This window comes from Lichenostomus cassidix, chromosome Z (genome assembly GCF_008360975.1).
Source record: "Lichenostomus cassidix isolate B80296 chromosome Z, HeHo_3.0, whole genome shotgun sequence".
NCBI lineage: Eukaryota > Metazoa > Chordata > Aves > Passeriformes > Meliphagidae > Lichenostomus > Lichenostomus cassidix.
Genome location: NC_139511.1, coordinates 57783128 through 57807860, shown reverse-complemented (window position 1 = coordinate 57807860; position 24733 = coordinate 57783128). Strand labels below are relative to the sequence as shown.

Below are 24733 nucleotides of genomic sequence, written 5' to 3'. Positions count from 1 at the left end.
CACAGAATGGAGTAAATTGTGCTACCTGAACTTATTGCCTAACTTTTTCCATTACAACAACCTCTTCCCAACTGTAACTTTCACAGTGTTACTAGATCTAAACATTTTTCTTATACTATCTGATCTATGTTCATCTCATTCAGGTTTTTTTTAAAAACCTGTGATGGGACAGAGAATATTGCCTATATGGTCTATAAAGTTTACAATCAGGACTGGGATGTTGAACACAAAGAATTTGCATGAAAAACCAAAGTAGTTTGACAAACTTCATTCTGCTTGTATATTTTATGATACACCATGGGTACAGCTTCCATGAGGCCACTCTTGCATGCAGACAATAACTATGGTTCTCCAGGAATAAAAGTATGGCTGTTTAGAAATGGCAAAGGCTGTTGTAGGGATACCTGACTCATTTGCTATCAAACTGGATTTTCCCACAAGTGGAAACGAGGTTCCTGTTAGCTGCAGTGTAGCTTGAGTTGGAGATAAAAATTCATGGTACTTTGTCTTCAGCAGAGCAATGGGTAAAAACACTGCTGTTCATTCTCAGTCTTTCCTCCTGTTTGTGGCGGCACAGCTATTTGTCTTCTTTCCTGTCTTGATAGAGAGCAGGACTGGGGAAGAGATCTAAAATAAATCTAGCTAAAAATATAATTCTGAAGGGGGAGAAAATTGTTTTGGTGCTGGTTTGGGATTGTCTAGGTTGTAGAACCAGCAGTTTCACCATCCATTTGAAAAGGCATGGGTATGGTCTGCAGAAGAAAGAAGGCAGCACTACTAGAAGCATAACTAGAGCCACAGCCTGAAGGACCACCTTCCTCTCATAGTATGATACCTCTTTTCTTTCCCTGCTGCTTAGAGCCTGCTTCATTCAACACTGGACAGCAAAAGAGCATTTGTGCTGCGCACCAGTGAATGATATTAAATATTTTGAAAGCAATCAAGTTGCTCTCAAACTAAGCTTTCAAAATTTGTGGATTCTTTTCTTGTGTTTTAATCCCTATCCTTAGAATAAGGAAAATGCCAGTAACTTGCTTTAGCTCATGGATATGGTGAGAAATTAACTTTCTCACAAAACTTAGTGATAGGTAATAAGAACTGCAAAAAAACATCCAAGAGGAACAGTAATGATTTGTTGAGCAGCAAGCAAAGCAGATCAGCCTTATCTGATCCGCCTTACCTTGGGAACTTACCAGTTCACAACTGAACTGAACACTACGGCTCTGCTGCTCCAACATTCCCTATTGTGAGAACTGTCTGGCTTGAGAAAAAATTTGATTTCTAATTTAGATCATTATTCATTTGTACCAAGATGACTAAGACTGCCTAAGCCCATTCATTGTCAATGAATTTAGATAAGTTTAATACTCCAACTTCTGAACACTTAACTTTATAACCTTTGCCTTTTAAATACATTTTTTAAATTAATTTGCTTATTAATTTGTTTAATTATCCTTGCACAGATACGAGGATTGCTTTGTAGCATATTTGGTAGTAAATAGGGATTTTCTCCTCAACATATTGCACCCAATATTCTCCTTTAAAAATCCTCTTTGTCTCTCTGGGTCTTCTGCCACTTACCTGTCACCATTCTACTCTTCTGCAAGTTCTCTTTCCCCCCTGCTTTCTGTTCTCCTCTACCAAAAGCATCACATCTCTTAGCTTTTACTAATACAGCTGTAGTGAAGCTCAGTATGACCTGCTGCCCCATTTGTAATTCTCCCACAAACATCTGAAGCACTACATCAGAAGGACAGCAAAAGGGAACAAGTTATCAGAATTTATTGATCCAGGTGTTCTGTTGCCAGTCATAAGCTGTGAAGCAATACTTAAGGCTACGCAAGTTGTTTTTCCCCAGTCTCGTTCTGGGCTACACTCCACATGACTTTCAGATTATAATCTCAACAGGACCAGATTTTCATTAATCCTCAGTGACTTGTCCCTATGAGCTTCTGCTTTTGCTATCTTCAGGTTCTCTCTCCTGGTTTCAAAGTCTAAAGAGCACCAAGGAGTGAAGACAAGGACACAGCAGATTTAGAAACCTCATTGTAGCCTGGTGGCTGTTCTGTGATCTAATAATATTGGCACTGAATGGCAAAACCACGTTAGCTGGCTTGCACAGTGAATTGTACAATGGCAGTTTATGGCTCAGTTAAAGTTGTGAGTGACAAAGCTTTAAGATGAGACACCCATCTGGACAGATCATTCAGAGTTAAAACCCAGGCCATGCAAGAAGGTTACCAAACTGGTTTACCCCACAGCAGGAACAAAACTGTGTTCAGTTAGTCAGTAATCCCAACTATACCATGAGCAGACTGTGCTTAGCTGTTTGTAGGACTGGTATTTGTAAGAGAATCTCCCACAGTGGGCACGAGGAGAAAGGCTGAGAGGATCACTACCCCTATGGCCTCCACCATGCCATCATGGTGCTGTAAAACCAACAGCTGGACCACTGAGAACTATTTACACTTCATTTCTTTATTTAAAGTCACTTCTAAAAACCACCTCATACTCACGGTTTAAATACCAGAATCTGTTAATTAAAGTATTTCGTTCAAACAAGGAAGGTTTTTTTAGAAGTCCCACTTGTTGTGATCTGGTCTTCTCTTAAATTCTGAGCAGGATGAATTCAGTTCAAGCCATAACTCTCAAGTAAACTGCAGGCTGTGCACATATAAATTATGAGACATAAGCACAGTCTGTGCTGAAAGACAAGAACTTCAAGACAGAACAGCAGAGCTCCTCAGCTCCTGGGGTGAATCCTCCATCAGAAGGGACTGAACGATGCTATAGTGGTCATGAAAGTAGCAGCATAAGTTAAAAGCACCTTAAAATGGGGACAGCATGCTGCCTCTTGCAGCACCTTATGGGCACCTTAGCTTGTCCATACTCTCCTACAACTGCATTGGTCACAGGCGATTAAAGCTGTATAAGCAATGTAAGGAAAAAAAGACTCCTGAATATACAAGCTGAACCTCTGCTGAGCTTTCGTGTAGCTCTGACTGAACCAACAGGTACACAGCCAATGCCAAATGATAAATATAAGTAAAATTAAGAAGAAATGGAATGTTCAACTAGACTTGTCTTCAACAGATAAAGCTTATATAAAGATATATTTGTGGGGACTGATAATAAAAACTTACAGAAACACAACATTATCACCTTTGGAACTACCGTTTTAACCACGATTTTTGTTTTTAACTTAACGGCTCCTCCCTCGAGCCCGTGAAAACCGATGTAAACATTTCCCTGCTTCACCCCACAGGCTTCCATGCCGTTCCTGTACCTCCGGCCCCGCTCTGACGATCTGCCTGTGCTGCCACGGACACGGCGTGGCCGGTCAGTGTCCGGGGCCGGTCAGTGCCCGCGGCCGGCGCAGCTCCTGCCCGGCCCCTCCGGCCCGCAGGTCGCGCCCCCAGCGCGGGCAGGCCGAGCCCGGCGGGGGACACGGTGGGGGACACAGCGACGCCGCCGCCCCGCACCCCGCAGCCGCCCCGCGCCCCGGGACCCCCGCGGCCGCTCCCGCCGAGCCGCCCCGCCCGGCCGCCGCCGCCTCCCCGCCTGACGCGGCTCCAGTACCTGCGGCTCGGCCCGGCGCCGCGCTCCCGCCGCGGCCTCAGGAAGCACGGCGGCGGCTCCGGGCGTGCTGGGCCGCGTAGTTCCCGGGGCGGCTGCGCCGAGGAAGCCGGCCGGGCGCTGCCGAGCGCAGGACTACGGCTCCCAGGAAGCGGCGGGGCGGTGAGCCTGCCCGCACTCCCGAGGTCCTCACCGTGCGGACAGCGTGAGCCGAGTGCCGGGAAGGACAGATTTGTACTTGCTGGTGGTGGCTGATGAGATGCCACCAGTGGAAAAAAAAAAAAAAAAGGAGGATCACTCATTTGCTTGCATGCTTTTGCGATCGGTGTGGTGACAAAATGCTTACACGAGCCTTGCCAAAACAAACCGTAAACATGAGCCTTGCCAAAAACCGTGCTTTTCATGACTGGATAGGGAGGGATGTACCGCGGGCCTCCTGACCTGCTCAGCGAGCTGTGAAAACACGTCCTGAGCAAAGCACACTGAGCAGACTAAACAACAGGGACAATCTGCCAGTCAGTGGATTTTAGAAATTTACTGTTTTTAATCCGAGGTTGTTTTTTTTTGTTTTGTTTTGTTTTGCTTTGTTTTGTTTTGGTGGTTTCTGGTTTTGTTTGTTTGTTTTAATGTGGTAGTACTTAAATCAAGTTGAGATAATCCTTTTCACAGTTGAAACCATGGTTAATATCAGACTCTACAGAAATTTATATAACTCACGCTTGGGAAAACTGCTGAGTTGCAAAGAAGACAGCAGAGAGCTTCCCTATGTGACAGTATCAGAAAAACAAGCTACACACAAACCTCAGCCCATACTTCCTGTTCCAAACAGAATGTGCGGCTAGCAGCAGGACTGTTCTCCAAGAAAACTGCTGTGTAATTCAATTTCAGACTGCTGACGGAAACGGGGCAGCGGAGATACAACACCACTCATCATCCTGAAATCCAGCTACACACAAGCTCAGTCGGACTGAAACTCTTGCTTCTGTAGCCCAGGAAATTCACCATCATCTTTTGCCTCTGAGTCCCTCTTAGAATCCAAGTGTATGTTGTGGGTTTTGGCCATTAGAAGATTTTGGCCAATGAGTCAAGAATTCTGTCCAGCCGCTATCACAGCTTAAAATGCAATGCTAATATTATGTGCTGGTGCTATGAAAGTAAATTAAATGGAAGCCTACAAAAGTAGACATGTGAAGAACTGGTTTTTTCCCCATGTGAGCTTCTAGTCTCACTCTAGCTAGCCTGTCTTCTGTGTCCTATGCTATGAAAGATTTGCATAAATTACTGCTATAGCAGGTAGATGATCTGTATTTCATTGCATTCTTGGTCACCCACTGCAGTTTTCGAGTTATGCCTAGGAAAAATGTTTTATTGTAAGAACTGTAGGCCTAGCAGAAGTGTAGAGATTCCTCCTGCTCCCTCATGAAATCTGCTGCCACAGCTGAATTCACAAAAGGCTGTTCAGTCTCTGTCCTGCCGTCTTTGTGTTGATTTTTAGTCTGATGACATATTACCTCCTGGACAAAGAGCGCCTCTTCCTACATGCTTGGAAGTTTGGAAGACAGTGTCTAGAAAAAATAGGAGTTTAAACTAATTTTGAAGCTCTTGGTAAATCTGTAAGACAAAGGGAGTATTAAATCCAGCTCTATAAGAAATTTCCATCTCACGCTATGTTGAATCTTCTTTTTACTGTCTCAAGGCATACTTTACTCTGTACTTGCAGATATAATTGTAATATGCACCAATTAATAAATTGGAGACATTGTAAAACATAATAGTGGATGAATTAACCTTCCCCATTGATGCAAACAGGGGCGTGGTCACGTAGCTAACTAACTTAGAGGGTGTTGCATTTTGTTAGAGAAAACTCCAGGTTTCTTTCTCAAAGATACTGATAATACATCAGGATAGCGTTTAAGATATAGAAACTATGTTACACCCAAAATCTTGCTTTTTGGCAAGGAGAAAGTATACCTCCTATAAAACTAGGCAATCATTTGTTGAAAGTGTAACTGAAATCCAAAGTGTTTAATTGTTCTTAGTCCAGCACTGCTACAAAAAAAGTAAGAATAATGGTTTTTATGCATACATTTACTTCGTATCCCTTTCCTTGGGGCTGTGCTCACCCTTCTACAGCTGCTCTGGGTTCTGAGGTTGCTGGTTTCATTCTTGGGTGGTAATTAGAGGGTATTACAGCAGGTTGTCAGCATGTGAAGCCCGTCTCTGGGATGTTTACATTGCTGGTTTTTTCTTCTTCACTTTAGGGGTTTGCACTCACACTTGGGGTAAATTCTTATAAGCTTTTGTAAAATACTTTTCTTTGTTTTTCTGGTTATCTGTGACTCCATATTATGTTTGAATGTACTACATAAGATATTATTGATGTATGTTGGATAATATTTTGTTCTGTTTTCACTCTAGGTGACTCTGCTTGAGGGGCTGGTTGGGTAAAATTACCTCAAGGGTAGTCTGTAAACAAACTATGCAACTTGTACACTGCCACCATGGTTTACATTGCATTGTTAGAAGCCTCAGGGGAAAACTAATTAGCTTTCTAAAGAATCCTCTCAGTTGAAAAAATTTGTTACAATTACGATGTAATTTCTTGGTATTCACAAAATTTCATTATTTGGCTTCTCCTGGTGTAGTGGAAAATAATTTGGAGGCAGTAGATAGTGTCCTACAAAGAGTAGAATCAAAGGAGTAAGGAAAGAAAATAACTCTCCAAGTTTACTTAACATCTGATTGTAGTTAAAATTATCTGAGATCACCCACAAGTGCTTACAGTTGTGCTACCATGAGTGCATTCATAGTTGCTCCCCATGTCTACCATTAAAAGTATTAAGTTAAATTCTGCTTCCTGGAGTGAGTTATGGAGTTCTGAACATGAAGTTACACTGGCAAAGCTGAGGGAACAGTAACCTGTTCCTGGAAAGGAGGAGGAACAATTTGAAAGCTTTTAGTTCGGCTTAGATGTATCAGAGAAGCAGATCGGCCAAAACCCATAAATTTCTCAGGAGAATAGACACACTGCTCTTTTTCTTTATGGTCATCCAAAATAGATCTCCAGTGCAATGGAAACAGAAGCCAGTTTGGCTTACAAACTTATTCTGTTTCCTTGTTTAGGCAAAAAGTAAAATGGTTACCACAGTGGATGAAATTTAACTTGTGAGCGTCCCTGCTAGTTTCAGGTACTGCTTTGGGAACTTGTGAACAGCTTTATACACTTCCCACGGAGATGCTCCCACTGCAAATTCTTCATCCTTGGACGTTGTGTGTCTGATTGAATACCTATTGAAAACTGGTAGCCTCCAGCAGTAAACACAACATCACACACACACACACAAACATATACATATATGTATGCATGTATGTATATGTATATGTATATGCATATGTATATGTATATGTATGTACATACATACATATATATATATATATATATATATATATAATCTAGGGATGCAGGTTTAACCGCACTGTGAGACAGAGAAGCTGGTTATGTCTCTTACTTGCTTTGCACTCTAACCACAGTCTGGTCTTGATGCTCCTGAAAACTGAGCAGCTACAAAAAGTAGGGCTTAACTAATAGTAGGGCTAATGAGAAAAAAACCAAAGCATTTGTTTAAAGACCACCTTCCAAAATCTCCCAACTGCTGCAGGAACTTGCCTTGGTGCTCAAAGCCCCTGCTAGACATTCAGCTGTGCACTGCAGAAATGTAGATCCGGTGTCACCTCTCTGCAACCTCTCTATCTCCTCCTTCATGGAAGGCATGAAAATTCTGGAACAGACACACCACTTTGCAAATTGTTTTTCTGATGAGGCAGATCTGTTGAACAGGCAGCAGGTTAATCAGTGTTGCCGTGTTTATGAAATGACATATACTTCCTTCATGTTTTTCTGAATAAGCATTGCTGTGCTATGTCTCAGCATGAAGAGATGCAGAGCAGACACACAGTGCACCGGCAGCTCAGAAACTCAACCAGGAGCGCCAGACTACTCGCTACTGATTTCAGTAGATGCACTGAACTGAGAGGAGTGCTGTCCAGTTCTCCTGCTCTCCAGCATCACGTCCTGAGCCAGGAATCCAGATATCTTTCTCATCTCTGACAAGTCTCGTATAACAAAAAGCAGCGGGAAGGAGGTGTTGTTCTTAAGTTTGGGCTGTCCTGGGGTTTAATTTAGTTTCGTTTTTTAAAATACATAGCTGATGTAACACAACTCTTTTAAATTCCGGCGAAGCGCGCACCCCGCTGGCTCTCAGGCCCGCGCCCGCAGCACGTGTGCGGTGCGGTGTCCCTGCCCCTGCCCCTGCCCCTGTCCCTGCCGCGCTCACTCCCGCCCCAGCGCCCGCCAGCCCTGCCGCGCCGCGCGCCCATTGGCTGCCGGGCGGGACACGTGACGCGCCCGCAGCTGCACGTGCGCCCATACTGAGGGGTGTCGGCGGCAGGCGCCATTTTCTCTTGGTGCGCAGCTTTGGGGCCCCGAGGGAGGAGGTAGGAGAGGGGCTGCGTGCTGCCCTGAGGGAAGTGGGAGTTTTTTTCACGGTAGCACTCCACCTCTTCCATCCCCACCAGTGCAGCGCCCGGGTCGGGCACGTTCATCCTCGCCCGCAGGCACCGGCGGCGCCCCGTGTCGGCGAGGCTGAGTGCGGGCGCCATTTTCTGTTCTTCTGTGGGCTCTCCCGGAGCCTGCGGGGACAGTACTGGTGTGTTCTGTGTCCTGCAGGCACCTCTGGCACGGCGCAGCATGATTGGAGAAGACTGGAACACGGAGACAGGGGACGAGGCGTTACTCCCGTCCCTTGAGAAGGTATGACTGGGGGGAGCAACTATGGCGTTGGAGTATATTTGCTTCTTTTCCCTTTTCTTCCTCCAACCCGTGTCTCTGCAACCTCTGTGGCGGCTGCGTAGTGGTGTCCCCTGTTCCTGTGATTTTTGCAAACATGGTAGGCAGCCATAGGAGTTCACTGTTACTGAAGAGAGGAGTTTTCCTCTGCACCTGTAGTTTGCTTGCTGCTGTTTCATCCAGGTAGTGCAATTATTGCTTGTTGTGTGCTTAAGTGAGCTTGACATGTCAGCTGTGTATAATGTGGTTTTTGATACATTCAGATGCAAACAGTATGCCATTTTGTATACTGAAATGCAGTAAACTGAAGAGTCTGAGAGTCTGCGTTTCAGAAGGTGCAGAAGGCAACTTCTTTCAAGTGCATGACTTGGTAACTATATTTGTATTTATGTGCTTTGCTGGGCCTGAAGTCATGATGTGCCTTTTTTCTTTCTACAGGTTAACTTGCTTGAGAGATCAAATGACTCCTCATCTATATTCAGTCCAAGTGTAGACTCATTTGGTATGTGAAAGGCACTTTTGACTTTACTGATGTTTGGAAGAGTTGATGGTTTGAGCATTGTAGAAGATTAAAGGAAAATACAGTATTATTGTGATGTTTTCATTCAATATTTCCATGGAGTAGCACCATCAAATTGTGAAGAGAATATAATGTATGTTTTCCTGTGTAGTAACATAGAACTTCTAATGATAGTTTGAACTTTAACTTAATCATTTTCTTAAATTATAGGTACTGATGAATTTGCGAACACACGGTGTCAGCCAGTGAGTGGTTTTGGTAGAGGAAGGAGTTTTACAGCCAAAGGTAATTCTAATGGCTAATTGTGTATGTTGTTTTAAGTTTTGCTATTCACCACTTTCCATCAGCAGGCAGGTTCAGCTCCATGAATGCAGAGCTCTTTCATGCATAACCATGGCTTGGGAAGTGAAACGCCATCACTCCAAATGTCCTCTTCTTCCTACTTTTTTCACTGGTTTCATATGCTGAGCTTGATGCTATATGGAATGGCATCAACTTTCCTGGCTTTGTCCCATCCCATCTTGTGCTCCCTCATGCCTCTTGCTGGTGAGGTGGGGTGAGGAGTGGAAAAGGCCCTGACTCAGCATGTGCGCTGCTCAGCACTAGCTAAAAACATCCCTGTATTATCAACACTGTTTCCAGAAAATTCAAAGCATAGCCCTGTGCCAGCTGCTGTGAAGAAAATTGACTCCACCCCAGTCAAACAAAGCACAGTTTATTCTTTGAAAAAATTCTACACCCTTTCTGCATCTTTTGGCATTCCCTGTTAGGGTGGGGGAATGCCAGACTTCTTTGATGCAGGGGAACAATGACAAGCAGTTGTGCTGTGGGCTCTCCAGCAGCAGTTGTGAAGGAACTCCGAAGCTCTATTTAAGGTCTTTTGTATTTATAGATACTTAGGATATTGTCATTTACATGTGAGCCCTTAAGATTTAATTTTTGTATCTCTAACTGATGTGGAAAAATAAAACTGACTGACATACTGGTGTACATGCTAAGTGTTGGTGGACAAGAAGCCACAGATGCTATGCTAGGAGAGCTTCATGGTGTCCTGTAACACATGATGCTCTTTGTCGTTACAGTATGGTAGAACTGGTGTTCAGCAGAAGCATAAGGACTGTGGAGTAAATTATGATCTAAGATGACTGTGTGGATCTTAGACAACATCTGAAACTTAACAGTTGAAAATAAGGAATACCTTGTTTAGGCATACAACTGTTTTATTTCCTTTCTCTCCCCATCAGGAGAGTGACTAAGGAAAGGGATTAGAAATAAAAGTAGACTATGTACTTGTCACTGCCAGCTGAATAAGCAATTTTGAAAAATAAAAAAATATAACTTGGTGGATCTAAAAAGCATATTTTTAGGTCCTCGCTTCATAGCAGGCAGCAATTATCAATGCTACTTTATTCTACAGTACCAGTTAAGAAAACTGTGAAGGGACAAATGCTGTCAGTTGCCCTCAGTCCAGAAGTCTGAATTGATCTGCATCCTTACTGAGGAGTTGAAGTTAGTGGCTTGTTTAGCGTGTACATATACAGAGTCAGATACTTAAAGAGCTAACGTTTTATACACTTCTTGAAATTGTACAGGAGAGCAGTACTGCTCTTCTGTCAGACTTCTTGGCAAAAAGTACCTCACGTCTTCATTGTTTTGACTTAGTTATATTTGTGCAAAGTCATGAAACAAAGATTGAGAAGAACAGTCATCACATACGTACGCTTGACCTGTACGTCAGAATTAGGCAAACTTCACTTTTTGTGTGCTATGCTGTACTGCAGATTTTCAAGAGGGAAATGGAGAAGATGCTGTTGCACAGAACAGAGCGTATAAAGGATTTGGACAAGGTGAGTGTTTTTTATGTTTACTGGTTTGTATGATGGCAGCATACACTGGTCATTCTTTCTGGCTTTGCTCACTCCCAGAGATCTAGCAGTCAAGAGTGAAAGCTTTGAAATGGCTTCTGTTCTTCAGCCATATAAAAGGCACTTGATCTGCACATGCAGAAGTGGGCAAACTGAGTTACTGTGTGCTATGCTGTATTGCAGGTTTTCAAGAAAGAAACACTGTAGATGGTGCTAGTGCACAAAACAGAGGATTTAAGGGATTTCGTGGTGGCTTTGGACAAGGTGAGAGTAGGGTTGGTGGTTGTTTCTTTTTTGTGCTGACTGTTTTGTATGGGTACAGTGTATGTTTGGTAAATCTTCTGGGTTTGCTTGCTCCCTGAGAACTACCATTACAAGGATGACAGCTCTGAAATGGCTTCTGTTCTCTAGCTAGATGAAAGACATTTTATCTATACGTGCAAAATTAGGCAAACTAAGTTATTTTGTGTTACTTTGTACTGCAGGTTTTCAAGAAGGAAATGGAGAAGATGCTGTTGCACAGAACAGAGGGTATAAAGGATTTCATGGTGGCTTTGGACAAGGTGGGAATAAAGTTTTTACATTGACTGGTTTGTATGATGGCAGTATATGCTGATCATTTTTCTGGCTTTGCTTTCTCCCTGAGAACTAGCAGTCAGGAGTGAAAGCTTTGAAATGGCTTCTGTTCAGATAAAAGATACTTGATCTGCATGTGTAGAAGTGGGCTGAGTTACTGTGTGCTATGCTGTATTGCAGGTTTTCAAGAAGGAAACACTGTAGATGGTGCTAGGACACAAAACAGAGGATTTAAGGGATTTCATGGTGGCTTTGGACAAGGTGAGAGTAGGTTTGGTGGTTGTTTCTTTTTCATACTGACTGTTTTGTATGGGTACAGTGTATGTTTGGTAAATCTTCTGGGTTTGCTTGCTCCCTGAGAACTACCAGTGAGAACTGTGAACTCCTGTTGCTAGTTCTGTTCTTTTGCTGTGTTGTGGACTATGAGTGGTGTCTTAAAAAAGCCAGTGTTTCTGGTTATAATACAGTGTAGGTGAGGGTTAATGAAGAATTTGTTGGGACTGTTGCACTGCAGGTTTGTTGAGATAGATGGTAGTGGCTTTAGCTGTAGTATGTCATTTTACTAATATACATTTGATTTATTAGAGGTGAGCAGCTCCTGCCCTCTTGCCAGCCATTCAGATGAACAATGAGCTGTCACACTCAGGCTATTTGCATGGGATTTAAAAGGGTCCAGGAAGCTCTAGTAATCAGGAGTGGGCAAACTGGGGTGTGATCCCTCAGTGAGGGTGTGGCATGGTGAGAAACAGGGGTGGGCAAATGTGTGTGGCATACAGTGAGGGTGTTGCCTTGCAGTTTCTGGTGGTGGGGCACAGCTGCTGTCCTGGTGGTGGCCTATGTGTTAGGTGGGTGTGGTATTTGGGATGTTTTTTTGGGTTTTGTCTATTCCCACCTCCCTTCCGCTCTGTTAGATTCAGTAGTGTTTTGCAAAGGTCAGAAGCCATTACTGCTGCTGCCAGCAAGGTGTACTAACCCAGACAGAACTCCCCCAAGAGGAGTGCAGCTGTCCAGGCCACTGATTGCAGGGATAATCTGAGCCTGGTGTTGGTACCAGAGGACAGTGCAAAAAAAACCTGCCTGTAGTGTGAGCAGGTTAGTGATTTGTTCTGTCTGGGCTTAAAGAAGAGGTGGAAAGGCTAAGGAGTATTAGGGAAAGCAAGTGAGAAATAGATTGGTGGAGTTACACCCTTTCAACCCTAAGAGAAGCTCAGGAGGCGGAAGAGCCCTGCCCTTCTTGCCATTAGGCAGGAGGAGGAGACTTAGTAGGTAGGCGGGAATGGAAAGAGTTCCCTTCTTGGGATGGTAAAAAAATTCCCTCCCAACCCGCATCACCTTCCCAGGTGCCCTTACAGAGCAGGTATGAGGCCCTGGATCCAGAGGGTCTGACAGATGATACTAAAGAAAAAAATTGGTCTGGAGGGTCTCCCAGCTACACTTTGTCTGTCGGATGCATCACAACCTCAGGTATTAAGAAGAAAGGAATGGCAGTTGCGGTAGGTGACTCCCTTCTAAGGGGAGCTGAGGGCCCTGTATGTTGACTGGACCCACCCCACAGGAAAATCTGCCTTCCTGAGGCCCACGTACAGCATATCACCAGGAGCCTAGCTGAACTAGTTCAGCCCTCTGATTATTACCCCCCACTGCTGGTTGTCCAGGTTTGCAGTGATGAGGATGGCAAGAAGGGCAGCAGGGCAATTAAAAAGGACTTCAGGGCTGTGGGTCAGTTGGTTGATGGGACAGGAGCACAGGTGATGTTCTGCTCGGTTCCTTCAGTAGCAGAGATGAATGATGGAAAGAACAGGAGAACCCACATTATCAATAAGAGGCTTAAGGGCTTGTGCTGTCAGTGGAATTGTGGTATTTTTGATCATGGGGCAATTTTTACAGCACCAGGCCTGCTTGAATCAGATGGACTCTGTCTCTAACAAGGGTGAAAGGATTCTAGCCCAGAAATGGTAGGGCTGTGTAAGAGGGCTTTGCAGGGGGAAGGGGATGAAACCAGGCTTCCCAGAGAGGAGCCCAAGGGTGGTAAGCCGCAGTCAGGTGAAGTCAGCCTATCTGAAGTGCATGTACACAGATGCATGCATCATGGATAACAAACAAGAGGAGCTGGAAGCCGTTGTGCAGAAGGAAAACTGTGATGTAGTAGCCATCATGGAAATGTGGGGTTGCTCATAACTGGAGTGCTGCAGTGGGTATCTGCTTGCTCTTCAGAAGGGACAGGCAAGGAAGAAGAGCTGGAGGGGTTGCTTTGTGTATTAGAGAGGCTCTCAACACTATAGAACTTGAGATTAATGATAGTAAGGTTGAGTGCTTATGGCTAAGGATCAGCAAAGGGCCAACAAGGCTGACATCCTGGTGGGAGTCTTACAGACCACCTAACCAGGATGAAGAGGTGGATGAATTACTCTGGTAGCAGCTGGAGGATGTTTCAAGATCATCAGCTCATGTTCTTGTAGGAGACTTTAACCTGCCAAATAATCTGCTGGGAGCTCAACACAGTGAGAAGACGCAATCTAGGAGGTTCTTGGAATGTATGTAGGACAACTTCTTTGTCACGTCTGCGTAACTGCAGGCCTGTCAGCCTGACTTGGTGCCTGGTAAGGTTATGGAACAGATTGTCTTGAGTGTGATCAGACGGCGCATACAGGATCAGACTCAGTGGATCAGACCAGTGAATCAGCCAGCATGGATTTTGGAGGTGCATGTCCTGCCTGACCAATGTGGTCTCCTGTTATGACCAAGTGACCCACCTGGTGGAAGAAGGGAGGGCTGTGAATGTTGTCTGCCTGGATTTCAGCAAAGCCTTTGACACCATCTCCCATAGCATACTGCTGGAAAAGCTGTCAGTCCATGGCTTGGACCACATGCTGAGTTAAGAGCTGGGTGGATGGCTGGGCCCAGGGATCAGTGTTTGGTTCAGTCCTGTTTAATATCTTTGTTGATGATGTGGATGAGGGATTGAGTCTACCATTAGCTAATTTACAAATAACACTAAGTTGGCTGCAAATGTTGATCTCCTGGAGTGCAGGAGGGCTCTGCAGAGGGATCTGGACAGGCTGGGTCAGTGGGCTGAATCCAACTAAATGAGGTTTAACAAGTCCAAGTACTGGGTCTTGCCATTGGGTGACAACAATACCCTGCAGTGTTGCAGGCTGGGGCGGAGTGACTGGACAGCAGCCAGGCAGAAAGGGACCTGGGGGTACTGACTGACAGCCAGCAGTGTGCCCTCGTGGTCGAGGAGGCCAATGGCATCCTGGCCTGGATCAGCAACAGTGTGGCCAGCAGGACCTGGGCAGGGATTGTCCCCCCTGTTTGGCACTGGTGAGGCTGCACCTTGAGTACTGTGTCCAGTTCTGGGCACCTCAATTTACAAAGGATGTTGAGATGCTGGAGCATGTCCAGAGCGAGGGCAACAGGGCTCGGAAAGGGTCTGGAACACAGGTACTGTGGGGAGCGGCACAGTATTTAACCTTGAGGAGGCTCAGGGGAGACCTTACCACCCTCTACAGCTACCTGAAAGGAGGTTATAGCCAGATGGGGGTCAGCATGTTCTCCTGGGCAACCAGTGACAGAAGAGGACAACAGACCTAAGCTTTGCCAGGGCAAGTTTAGGCTTGACATTTGGAAGAAGTTCTTCAGAGAAAGGGTGATTGGGCATTGGAATGGGCTGCCCAGGGAGGTGGTGGAGTCACTGTCCATGGAGATGTTTAAGGAGGGACTGGGTGTTACACTTAAGGCCATGATCTAGTTGATGAGGTGGTGTTTGGTTATAGGTTAAACTTGATGATCTTAAAGGTCTTTTCCAACCTAGTTGATTCTGCGATTCTGTAATTTTATACCCTATGTGCGCTACACTGTCCATTACAGGTACTAAAGATGGGCAAAGGGACACACCTCAGTCTCGAACTCTTGGTTTTAGAGAAAGAGGAGCACTTGCAAATGGTGCAGGTGAGACTTTTTAGTCGTGGGGATGAATCTTTCAGATTTCCTCATAGGTATGTTGTGGCAATGTAGTTCCTCATTAGCTTGGATGGGGCTTTAAACATCCTGTTCTAGTGGGTGGCATCCTTTCCCATAAAGGGGAGGTTGTAACTAGATGAGTTTTAAGATCCCTTCCAACCCAAACCATTCTATGATTACTGTGCATTTTCACAAGTACCCCTTGATAATCTGAAGAACAATTGATTTGACTCTATTTGACCTTGATCAACTTAAATTTTTTACATTTTTAGTTCAAATAATGATTTTTTGTGTTACAGAGGCATCATGTTAATACTCATAGAGAACATAAACTGCATCCTTAATACATGATATTGATTCCTTTCTGTTCAGAAACAAGTTGCTTTTTTTACAAAACCAGCGCAGTTTTTATTTTTTCAAAAAAATAACACCATTTTCCCAACATTTTGGAGTAAATCCCATTATGGAACGGGAATGCTAGACTTGCTTGACTAAGCGAGACAGCAGGGCACTGGTGCAGGGCACTGATGACAAGCAGTTTTGCTGTAGACTCTCCAGCACCATTGTGAAGTACCTCAGAAGCAGTATGGAAGGTCTGTTATATTTATGGATACTTAGACTAGTGTCTTGTGCCTGTGAACATTTAAGATGTAATTTTAATTTTTTTAATTGATGTCGAAAAACCAAACTGATCGACATATTGGTATACACCAAGCATTGGAGAGGAAGCCACAGATGCTATGCTAGGGTAACTTCATAGTGTCATGTAACAGTTGATACTCTTTGCTGTTACAATATGATATACCAGCTGAATGCTTTCTAGCAAAAAAAAAATTTCTTCATTTTTTCATATATTTAGGAAAATCACTTGGTTATATTGTACTTTTTATGCAAATAAAATAAGGACTGAGAGAAATAATTACCAGATCTAAGGTGCTTGACCTGCATGTCAGAATTAGGCAAACTTCACTTTTTGTGTGCTATGCTGTACCGCAGGTTTTCAAGAAGGAAATGGAGAAGATGCTGTTGCACAGAACAGAGGGTATAAAAGATTTCATGGTGGCTTTGGACAAGGTGGGAATAAAGTTTTTACATTGACTGGTTTGTATGATGGCAGTATATGCTGATCATTTTTCTGGCTTTGCTTTCTCCCTGAGAACTAGCAGTCAGGAGTGAAAGCTTTGAAATGGCTTCTGTTCTTCAGATAAAAGACACTTGATCTGCATGTGCAGAAGTGGACAAACTGAGTTACTGTGTGCTATGCTGTATTGCAGGTTTTCAAGAAGGAAACACTGTAGATGGTGCTAGGACACAAAACAGAGGATTTAAGGGATTTCGTGGTGGCTTTGGACAAGGTGAGAGTAGGTTTGATGGTTGTTTCTTTTTCATACTGACTGTTTTGTATGGGTGCAGTGTATGTTTGGTAAATCTTCTGGGTTTGCTTGCTCCCTGAGAACTACCAGTGAGAACTGTGAACTCCTGTTGCTAGTTCTGTTCTTTTGCTGTGTTGTGGACTATGAATGGTGTCTTAAAAAAGCCAGTGTTTCTGGTTATAATACAGTGTAGGTGAGGGTTAATGAAGAATTTGTTGGGACTGTTGCACTGCAGGTTTGTTGAGATAGATGGTAGTGGCTTTAGTTGCAGTGTTTCGTGTTACTAATTTTATACCTGGTATCTGCTACGTGTTTGTTACATACAGGTGATAAAGATGGGCAAAGGGACATAGCTCAGTCTGGAAATCCAGGCTCTAGAGAAAGAGGAACATTTGCAGATGGTGCAGGTGAGGCTTTTTAGTAGTGGGGGTGAACCTTTCAAATTTCCTCATTGGTGATTAATGGCAAAGCAGTTCCTTCCTAACTGTCAAATTCTGTCACTAATTTTTCTCCCTGTTAAGAGCCTTTTGCAAATATTATATATCTAGGTTGGGTGCCTCCAGAACTCATTTGTAACTTGTTTGAATTTTAGTTACTGGATTTTCAAAACTGTAATGTTCAATAATATTTTTTCTTGCTGCTACTGGTTCAGTTAATGCACAGTGAAGCAGAGGTGCTGACTGCAAAATTGAAGTAAACCTTAAAAAAATTGTTAAGTTTTAAGAGAGTTGATCTAGACTTTCACCTTTGTTCTACCCTTCCTATAATGGGAAATACTTTGTTTGTCATTGCTGACAAGGTGTATAGCTGTGATAGGCCACTTATTCCTGATTTAACTTTATTTGATGTTGGGGTTTTTTTTGTTGTCTGCTACGGATTTTTCCCTCATAGTCCTGCTGTATTTTGCCATTGATGCAACTGTACTTGGCTACATGTATGTTGTGTTGTGTAGAGCATAGTAATGTATTGTTCACAAAAGCATCATAATTCAAATTAGGAATGGGATTAAACCAGTGTAATGGTCGGTGGATGGCTAATACTCTCTATGTAAGAACATTTTGTGTCACACTCATAAAAAAATGTTGTTGTAGAAAAGATGGCTAAATGGTTTTTTACTCAGAGAGTTGGTGCTCGTGAAGCACTGGAACAGGTTGATCTGAGAGCTTGTGGATACCTCATCGCTGGAAGTGTTCAGGGCCGCATTTGATGGGGCTTTGAGCAACATAGTCTGGTGGAAGGTATCCGTCCTGTGGCATGGGGTTTGGAAATAGATGATCTTTAAGGTTCCTTCCAACCCAGACCATTCTGTGATCCACTGATTAGTATACATTTTCAGACATGATCCTTAATATCTGAAGAACAGTTGATTTGCCTCTCTTTGACTTAGTTCAACTCAATTTTTTCAGCTCTTTAGTTCAAATAATGAATTAGAGGAATTGAAGTGTTTATAGTGGCAACATGATAGTGCTCATAGTGGACATAACTGCCTTCTTAACACAAAATATTAATTCCTTTTTCATGACCATAGTGTACAGTATTAGTGTGGTAAAAAATGTTTTGGGTGTTGGTATGCAACAGTTGCACCTATCTGTATAGAACTTCATATGGAAAGACCATTGTTGTATGGGAAGCATGTCCTTGTGTCATAAGAGTATGTTTCTGCCTGGATGACAAAGAAGGGCCTAATTTAATTTTTGTGAGTAACTCTTGAAAGTGAGGTCCTTGAGTGAATGTGAGACATGAATGCTTTACAAGTCTGACTTCATATGTAGGTAAATTTTAGGTCTAGCAGTATAAAATTAAGTTCTAATAGAATGAATTTATGGAATTTTGTGCCTTCCTGAAAAATGGAGGGAAATCCAAATGACATCTCTCTGAACTTAATTACAATAGCTCTGTACTTAAAATAGTTTTCTTCTCTTTATGTTGTTTGTGAATTTACGTGTTAATATTCTTAAGGTCCAAAGGTGACTTACGTGCCCCCCCCTCCACCTGATGATGAACAAGCCATTTTTGCACATTATCAGACAGGAATGAATTTTGACAAGTATGATGAAAACATTGTTGAAGTGTCAGGACTGGACCCTCCAGCAGCATTAATGGTTAGTGAACTGATTAATCTCACAGTTTCTGTGGAGCATGGTTTACAAGGATGTGCAGTGGGTTCAGTAATATTTGCAGCTAATAAAAATACTCTTGCAGACAGTGTGGTGTTGGAAGGAGGTGCTCCCCATTAGGAAGATAACAATTTGAATTCACAGTAACACTGGCAAACTACATAAATGGTCCAGAGAAAGTAATGCTGGACATATAGAAGAACAGTCATTAAGTTGCAGTGGAAGATCAGTTTAGATGGTGAAAGAAAGAGGTCTTTGGCAGCAGTTTCTGGGCAGCTGCTATAGTTATCTTACTGAAGTCAGTTACTGGGGGATCTTCAAAAATGTAAATGGACACCTGTTGGGGTAGTATTCATTTGGACAGAGGGGTGTTTTAAAGTAATTTCTAGCCCTGTTCTGCGTGGCTGCAGTTTATTGTTTAATATATAACTTGTGTTTTTATTTGTACTGGGTGGCCAGTGTTTAAAAGGAAAAGAAGCTCTTTTTAGGGAAAAGAATGAGAAGTGCACAGGGGTTAGTAATACTTGTGTTGAAACAGAAGGTGCAGAGGTGTTCTACCCATCCATCTTCTGAAAGGTGTTCTCAGTGAAGTTAAACTGATTTTTGTCATCTGTGTTGCTTTTTGGTCCTGGGTAGGAATGTTGCTTTAGCTACCTTTCTGATGATAGCAAAGAGATTGTGTGTAGCTCCTATGTGAAATAAAATATAAGAGTTTCAGTTTTTTTTCATGGCATGCTATATGAGTTTACGTGCTTGAATCCAGGTGTATGGCTTCTGAGCAATTTTCTCTTAAAACTAGTAAGACCAGCGGAAAGCCATCAGTGTCCTGTGAACAATGTTATTTGAATGGCATGAGCAGATTTTAGAGACCTTTGGGGTTTTAAACTGTAGGAGCCTTGGCAATATAGGTGGCTGGTGAGGCTACCTCTATAATTAACAGTTTAGCATTTGAATGTCTGCATCCTGCATTTCAGGTTTTAAACTTTTAACTTCTGTGATTGTATAATAACTTAATTTTTTCTCTTACAGAATTTTGCAGACACTAACATCTGTCATACTTTAACTGTGAACATTGCTAAAGCTGGATACTCTAAACCTACTCCAGTGCAGAAGTACAGCATTCCTATTATACTGGCAGGACGGGATTTAATGGCATGTGCCCAAACAGGATCAGGAAAAACCGTAAGCAGTTTGTGCAGTATTATTTCTACTGGAAGTATGTGACTGTGAGCTTTCAGGGGGATCACTCAGTCTTCCACATGTCAGATGTTTGACTGCTTGTTGTGTAATAATTTCACTTGCAGGTGAAATTCAGCAATGGCAGGTACCAGGTATAGGTGCAAATGATAGGATTGTCACATTTTGGGGTTTGTTCTTTATTGCAGTAAACTAATATGTTGATACAGCAGGCCAGCCTTCAGAGCTACAGCTGTGGATTCAGAAATACAGTTAGGCAGGTAGTCCTAGAAACTGCTGATGAGAATATTCAGCAGTTGAAAGTAGGGATTTTTGTGTTGTGTGGGGGTTTTGTCTTAGGTTTTGGGGGTTTTTGTGGTTTTTTTGGTGGTTAGTGGGCTTTTTTGTGTTTTGGGGTTTTTTTTGTGCGTTTAGTTTGTTTTGTTTTTTGGTTTTTGGGGAGGGTTTAAAATTTTGTTTTGTAATTATTATTTTTCCTTTTGTGTGTGTATGAGTTTTGTGTGCTTTTGTTTTCTTTCCAAATTTACACCAGATTGTAACTGTGTTACGCAGTTTGTCATACCTGGTTTTGATGAAGTCTGGTCTGCGCCAGACTTGTGTTTAGGTGATTCAGGTTTAATCATGGAACAGCATTGGGAGTTCGTCAGAAATTGTCTCAACTTTTTCAACTGTCTAATGTAGCCACACCTAACCACTGACAGCTGGTGGGTGGGAATGTTTGGTGGTGAAGTGTAGCTTTCTGCTGTTCATTTTAGTGTGGAGTCTTAGTTTTGTTTTAATGTGGCTTACTAGTTACTTCTTTTGAAAGACCCCTTCTGTTTGCAGAAAGGGAGATATCCAAAGCCTATGCTCTAAGTATTCTGAGTGCTTTTGGGGCAGCTGTACAGGTGTAGTTTTATGGGTTACTAGGGAAGTAGTGTGTTGGTGTGGTGCAGCCATGTTGTAAAGTGATCTGCTGTTCTGGTAGTCTGCAGAATGTTATTACATGGTTACTTTACAGACCTACTGTTGATAACCTAAAGCTTATAAGTACAAGTTAAGGATGGTTTTGATCTTGGTTACTTAATTATCAGTGTGTGTCATCAGTGTATGGAACTGTATGGAAAGCTAGCCCCACTGCATGATTGAGTTCCTGTGTTACAGCACTGTTAAGATCCGGAAAGATATTTTCATACTGGTTAACAAGGAGAAATAAGCGTAAATGTTCGGTTGTGCATTCAGGTCAATCCTCTTACAGTCATTTTCTTGATCATTGTGTGCACTATTATTCAAGCTTTAAGATTGATACAGATTTTAATGTGACTGATGAAAACTTTTAAGGCTCAACAAGCACAAATACTGCTGTGGCTCTTTTTCCCCCAGGCAGCCTTTCTTGTACCAGTTGTGGCCCAAATGATGAGGGATGGTGTAGCTGCCAGTAGCTTTAAAGAGCAGCAAGAACCGGAATGCATTATTACTGCCCCAACTAGAGAACTGGTGTATCAGATCTTCCTAGAAGCAAGAAAATTTGTGTATGGGTAAGCTTTTGCATTGTTGCCTAGTATTGATTATTATGTTGCTTGAATCAGCAGTGCTTTATTTTTTTCATAAATACTTGCAAATTTTTTTCTGCCAATCAAATGACAAACATTAGAGTTTGGATTATAATGAGTTCAGATTATAATACTGCTTAGCAGTTTTCTTACTGTATGACTGGGGATTTAAGCACCTAATCTTCCTGATACTGGGATGGATGAGTGGGTGAATGGAAGGCTTACTCCAGCTTGAAGAGGAGATAAGTATTCCGTTTGTTGCTGATGAGAAGTGAAATTTCATAAAAGGAGTGTTAAGAAAATTTTCCTTTCTGACCATCCAGGGGCCACTGTGGCAGTCACTCTGGCACCAACATGGACTTCTACTGCTGGGACCAAAGTCCCTTTGCTGCAGGTGGCTCTAGTGAGCTGCTGGCTGCCCTGCTTGACTCCCTGCACACACCACTCTCACAGTCAGGTGAGGTTTCCTCACTGACTCGACTCCAGATTTCCCATAGCAGAATCTCAGCCCTGTTTCCTTCAAGTTAGTTCATTGTTGTACAGCAGCATGTAACTAAAGCTCAAGCTGGGTGTCTGCTGAAGGACCCCCTGAGCAGTGGAATTACTGGGCTTTTATATGCTCACAGTTTATGTACCTGATATTCTGAGGTCTTTTTTACTGAGTGACTTGTAGCTCCCTACAGAGTCTGAGTGTTGGGTCACTTAGCTAGTGTTGCAGGTCCCTGTGCCCTTTGTTAAGCAAATAGTCAGCACCAGTTCGTGGTGTTTTGCCTGAGCTCCAACCATTTCCTGCCACCCAGAGGTTAGTCTGCATCTTGCACTGCACCTGCACACTGAGCTACCTGCACTGGGAATATTCAATATTAAGAAAGTTATTAGCTTGCCTAATGTACTTTATGCCTGCTTTATTTTGTTATGGGTTTTAACTTTGGGTGATGATTTCTGATACCTCTTACTTCCCTGTGTTTCTGGTCTTGGGCAGACATGTCGCAGCTCAAAGAAGCTCTTTGAGGTTTCAAAACAGAGCAAAAGGTCTAAACTGTCCTTAAGTCCTTAATGTTGTGTGAGAGTACATTTGTACTAGATTTGTCATTAGTCTTCTGACGAAGTACTAAGCTTTGCCAGTGTGCAGAAGAGAACTAAATCTACTGTCTCTAACAGTTTGTTAATGTTTGGAGGTGGAAGGCACCTTATCAAACTTAGACTTAGAGGCTGTCTATCTTCAGGAAGAATGATCATATCTGCCTGTTTACTTACTAAACATGTTATTAAGAACAGCTTCTTAATCTCTAAAACTGTTATAACTTTGTAGCTGATTCTGTTCATTATGCTGTTTTAAAGTAGATACAGATGCTTTCGCCATAAAATAGCTTTTGGATCTAGAAAGTTTCTGGACTTAGAACTGGCCTGCAGTAAAAAACAAGAATGAGTTACAGTATCAGGATGTGAATCTGTAGTCTCTAAAGAATAACATCTGTATTGATCAGTTCAGATTTATTATCTTAGGCTCTTTGGTTTAATTTGCAAATGGGAATATGAAATGCGTATATTAATAGTGGATAAATATTGAAATTGTAGAATTCCTGAGTGCATTTCTATCCTTGACTAAAGCTTTCTGAAAAGTTTTGATTAACTTGGGCAAAAATTTACCGGGTTTATTTGATCACCATTGTTGCATGTGAAGCTGAATTTATATCTGCAGGAAAAGACCATTTGAATTCAGGCATGAAAATACTTACTGCATGCATATAAAAATCTTAACAGAAGGTTATAAAGATGAGCTTGTAAACTTGCTTCACAGCTAAGTAAGGTGGTTCTTGTTTAGAGAAGCGGTTTTCTGCAGAAGAGTATCTGATGGAGCTTTACTTGGTAGATCTAACCAAAAACCTTAGTGGGAAGAATACTGAGTAGTATAGTCTTAGAGTGGATTTTCTGTCTAATCCTTTAGTCACACACTGTATGGCCAGTGTGATCAGCTGCTTTACAAAGATTCCATGCGTGTATTTTTTTATTTTGCCCTTTATTTTAAGGTCTGTAAAGATGACTTCTGAAGCTCTAGAGGCATAGGTAGTGGTTGTTCTGCTTTTTCTGAGTATGCTGTATGAAAGGGAACCAAGCCTTGACACCATTTTGGCTGTTAGTAGGTCTCAGTTGAAAGGAGAGGTGAGAATGCAGGTAAAATCAAGTGTGTGTTTCTAGCAAGCCACCTGGGCAGCGTCTGGTACATAGTTGTGAGGGGGAATTAAAAGCTTACTGTGAGTGAGTTTCTGGTTTTGAGCCCTGTTCATGGACCAAGCTGTTTGCTGAACGAATTAAACCACTCTTAAACTCATTTGTCATATATCTGATTATCTTTTATGAATTTTCATGAAACAATACTGTTGGCATACTTAGACAATCAATCCAATTTTTTTCTACGTAACAGAACTTGTATAAGGCCTGTTGTGATCTATGGAGGTACACAAACAGACTATTCAATTCGTCAGATAAAGCAAGGCTGTAATATACTGTGTGCCACTCCAGGAAGGCTTCTAGACATCATTGGAAGAGGAAAGGTAAGATCTTAACATGTAATCTGAATTCCCTCAATACTCTTACCTAAAAGATAAAATGCTACTTTTCATTCTTTAAAATCAGTAGAAGCAGAAATTGGTTTTCACTGGCCCTATCAGTATGCTGCCTTTGTACAGGCATTGAAATACAAGTGAGGTTTTCTTAGACTATCTAAATTCCATGAAGTGTTTGAAGGAGTAGCCTGAGTCTAGATCTCTTCAACTCCTTTGAGAGCTGGAAGACAGCAGTGTAAATCAAAGTAGCTGCAGTGGTCATAGCAATAAAATTTTGTAGTTCAAATATGTGGAACAGATTCTCTTAGTTCTTATGGAATATTCCATAGTAGATCTTCTCTTGATGTCAATAACTATTGACTATCTTCTCTTTGCTGCAATAACTATTTATCTGTCTGGAACTATGTTTTCATACTGATTTTATTCAAAATACAAAAACCTCCAGATTATATAATATTGTATTTGAAATTTTATTTTTCCAGACATTGTAAAATATTGAAATTGCTACATGTTACAATGGTGACCCGGTGACGTTCACTGGAAAAATGAAGTTTGGAGAAACACTTCTTGGCAGTAAACTGAAGATTGGTTTTCTGCAGTT

At 42.4% G+C, this 24733-nt stretch overlaps 2 protein-coding genes across 3 annotated transcripts in view; one reads left to right on the top strand and one right to left on the bottom strand.

Moving 5' to 3' along the window:
* The window catches only part of SLC38A9 (solute carrier family 38 member 9), a 47731-nt gene extending 43972 nt beyond the window's left edge, over positions 1 to 3759 (bottom strand). Inside the window, exon 1 of one of the 2 annotated variants that reach the window (XM_085043560.1) lies at positions 3580 to 3759. The gene's annotated coding sequence lies outside the window, so the exon portion shown is untranslated. Of the gene's footprint in view, positions 1 to 3286; positions 3386 to 3579 lie in introns of those variants that run through there. The other variant, XM_085043562.1, reaches the window with a different exon arrangement.
* The window catches only part of DDX4 (DEAD-box helicase 4), a 30893-nt gene continuing 8563 nt past the window's right edge, over positions 2404 to 24733 (top strand). The window contains exons 1-18 of the mRNA XM_085043459.1: positions 2404 to 2426; positions 3266 to 3450; positions 7817 to 8070; positions 8303 to 8386; positions 8861 to 8924; positions 9153 to 9227; positions 10724 to 10789; positions 10991 to 11071; positions 11293 to 11370; positions 11564 to 11644; positions 15254 to 15334; positions 16343 to 16420; positions 16621 to 16701; positions 17046 to 17126; positions 18679 to 18821; positions 19866 to 20018; positions 21396 to 21550; positions 23991 to 24120. Coding sequence (XP_084899585.1) covers positions 2404 to 2426; positions 3266 to 3450; positions 7817 to 8070; positions 8303 to 8386; positions 8861 to 8924; positions 9153 to 9227; positions 10724 to 10789; positions 10991 to 11071; positions 11293 to 11370; positions 11564 to 11644; positions 15254 to 15334; positions 16343 to 16420; positions 16621 to 16701; positions 17046 to 17126; positions 18679 to 18821; positions 19866 to 20018; positions 21396 to 21550; positions 23991 to 24120 — 1893 coding nt within the window. The remainder of the gene's footprint in view (positions 2427 to 3265; positions 3451 to 7816; positions 8071 to 8302; positions 8387 to 8860; positions 8925 to 9152; positions 9228 to 10723; positions 10790 to 10990; positions 11072 to 11292; positions 11371 to 11563; positions 11645 to 15253; positions 15335 to 16342; positions 16421 to 16620; positions 16702 to 17045; positions 17127 to 18678; positions 18822 to 19865; positions 20019 to 21395; positions 21551 to 23990; positions 24121 to 24733) is intronic.